This window comes from Tupaia chinensis, unplaced genomic scaffold (genome assembly GCF_000334495.1).
Source record: "Tupaia chinensis unplaced genomic scaffold, TupChi_1.0 Scaffold143591_1, whole genome shotgun sequence".
Lineage (NCBI taxonomy): Eukaryota > Metazoa > Chordata > Mammalia > Scandentia > Tupaiidae > Tupaia > Tupaia belangeri.
Genome location: NW_006203437.1, coordinates 258,121 through 260,755, shown reverse-complemented (window position 1 = coordinate 260,755; position 2,635 = coordinate 258,121). Strand labels below are relative to the sequence as shown.

At 55.3% G+C, this 2,635-nt stretch overlaps 1 protein-coding gene across 1 annotated transcript in view; it reads left to right on the top strand.

The window, feature by feature from the left end:
- Window positions 1-2,635, top strand: part of RAPGEF2 (Rap guanine nucleotide exchange factor 2) — a 132,639-nt gene that overhangs the window by 102,775 nt on the left and 27,229 nt on the right. Inside the window, 1 exon segment of the mRNA XM_006164178.2 lies at window positions 1,305-1,551. Within this exon segment, the coding sequence (XP_006164240.1) occupies window positions 1,305-1,551 (247 nt within the window).

The window sequence follows — 2,635 nt, the reverse complement described above, 5'->3', positions numbered from 1 at the left end:
CGGGGGCAGCAGAGCGGCTGAGGCTGGCTTGAAGCGAGGGGATCAGGTAAGGAGCCCCACCTGGGTTAGGGTGAACTGGGCATGCCTTTGTCTTCTTCAGCCACCCATAGTGCTGACAGCTTCCTAACTTTCTTTTTAGATATTAGAAGTAAATGGCCAAAACTTTGAAAATGTGCAGCTGTCGAAAGCCATGGAGATTCTTAGAAATAACACACATTTATCTATCACTGTGAAGACCAATTTATTTGGTAGGTATCTTTGCACTCTTTCATTCTCCTCCTCTTGGTTTATTTGCAGTTTTATGTTTTTCTTTTTTTGGAGAGGTATTTTGCTATAGGGCGCATGCGCTCGCCAGACAGAGAGAGACATAGAGACAGAAAGCAGGAAATCACCCCCCAGGGGGATGGCCACGCCACAATCCCTTCTCCTCCATTCTCTTCTCGGGATCTTGGGCACGCACACACACATGCCCAGCGTGACTTTAAGCTACCAGGTCCAGGACTCAAACCACGGTTGACTACGTGGGAGTCCAGCGACATAGCCATTACGCCAACTGCTGGTCCCTTATTTGCAGTTTTTTACATTGAAGGCTTTCTCATGAAAAAAGTCACCCTTTATGGTAATACTTCAAACATCATAAGACTCAAACTCTTTATCAAAAAATGTATATAAATATAGAATTAATTATGTAAGTATATATTTATGTCTAAGTCAAAATCTTCTTTCTCAAGGACCATAAAGGTTATTTTTTTAGTCTGTAAGCTTATTGATAGATAAAGCCTATGTTTTTTTTTTAGAGAGAGACCTTTGCTATAGGGCACATGTACTCATCAGAGAGACAGGGAGACAGAAAGCAAAGAGAGGGAGGGAGGGAGAGGGAGACAGAAGTGCGAAATACCCCCAGGGAGGATGGCCACACTACTGCAGTCCCTTACCTTCCATTCTCCTCTCGTGGTTTTGGGCATGCGTGCATGTGCTCCTGGCATGAGCTTCAAGCCACTGGGTCCAGGACTTGGGCTGGTGTCGGCCACGTGGGAGTCCAGCGCCCTACCACGACGCCCCCACCGGCACCTGAAACCCATGTTTAGTGGTAAACATCACGTACCCGAGGACTGAGCGGGCGCGCTCTTCACTGTGTGCCCGGCCAGAGCAGCGACAGCGAGTCCTTGGTCGTCGCCTGCTGGGGGCTTTCTGGAAGACTTCAGTTCTGGTAGAGAGCCGGACTCGTGTGAGTCCCGCTGCCTTTGAGTCTGCCAGCCCCTCTCACCCCTGGTGTGTGGTATCTCTGTATCCATCCACTGTAGTCTTTAAAGAACTGCTAACAAGATTGTCAGAAGAGAAAAGAAACGGTGCCCCTCACCTTCCAAAGATCGGCGACATCAAAAAGGCCAGTCGCTACTCCATCCCGGATCTCGCCGTTGACGTGGAACAGGTGATCGGTCTGGAGAAGGTGAACAAGAAAAGCAAAGCCAACACCGTCGGAGGAAGGAACAAGCTCAAGAAGATCCTCGACAAGACGCGCATCAGCATCCTGCCGCAGAAACCGTATAAGTGAGTGTCCGTGACTGACTGTGCATCGTCTGTGCGGTGGTGCTCAGAGGCCGTGCGAGCGCAGCGTGTGCGCTGGGCTGGTCGTGACTGTGCATCGTCTGCGGCGGTGGTGCTCAGAGGCCGTGCGAGCACAGCGTGTGCACTGGGCTGGTCGTGACTGTGCATCGTCTGTGCGGTGGTGCTCAGAGGCCATGTGAGCGCAGCGTGTGCACTGGGCTGGCCATGACTGTGCATTGTCTGTGTGTGCGGTGGTGCTCAGAGGCCGTGCGAGCGCAGCGTGTGCGCTGGGCTGGTCGTGACTGTGCATCGTCTGTTTGGTGGTGCTCAGAGGCCATGTGAGCGCAGCGTGTGCACTGGGCTGGCCATGACTGTGCATTGTCTGTGTGTGCGGTGGTGCTCAGAGGCCGTGCGAGCGCAGCGTGTGCACTGGGCTGGTCCTGTGTTAAGCCTCTGCGGCTCGTTGAAGCAATGCCATATCCGGCAGCCAAGTCTGTGTGAGCCCCCTGTGCCACTTAGTGGCCTGCTCCCACTTTCTTTTTCTCCCTAATTGTTGGAGCATACACGCCTCAGAGAGGGGAGGGAGAGGAGAGAGAGCACCTGCAGCGGGGCATGGTCACGCCACAGGCCCTTTCCCGTGTCTTCATCCTCTCTGGACTTGGGACACACACGCACTCGTGCCTGGCATGCATGTAAGCTGCTGGGACAGGATTCAGACTGTGGTCGGCCTGTGGGATCCGGCTCCCTGGACCATGGGCTCCCCGGGCCGCACACCCGCTGTTCGTCAGAGCACCCACCGCTCCCGCCCGGACCGCTGGGGGCCAGCGTGCGCCCTTTCCTCCCCGACTGCCTTCTTCTCGCTGCCGACGCGCTCTCGTGTAGTCAGCATCCGCTCCTTCTCAGGGCACGGCCTCTTCCATGGCCTCTGCCGTCCACCGCCGCCCTCTTCCCCCTCTCGTCTGTACGACATGACAGCCAGGCACCCAACACCTCCCGTCCCTCCCAGCTGCCTCTGTAGTCAGGATGCCAGGTGGTGCTCACCCTGCTGCCGCTGCGTGTGCGGGGGCCGGGCAGACCACCCTGCGGG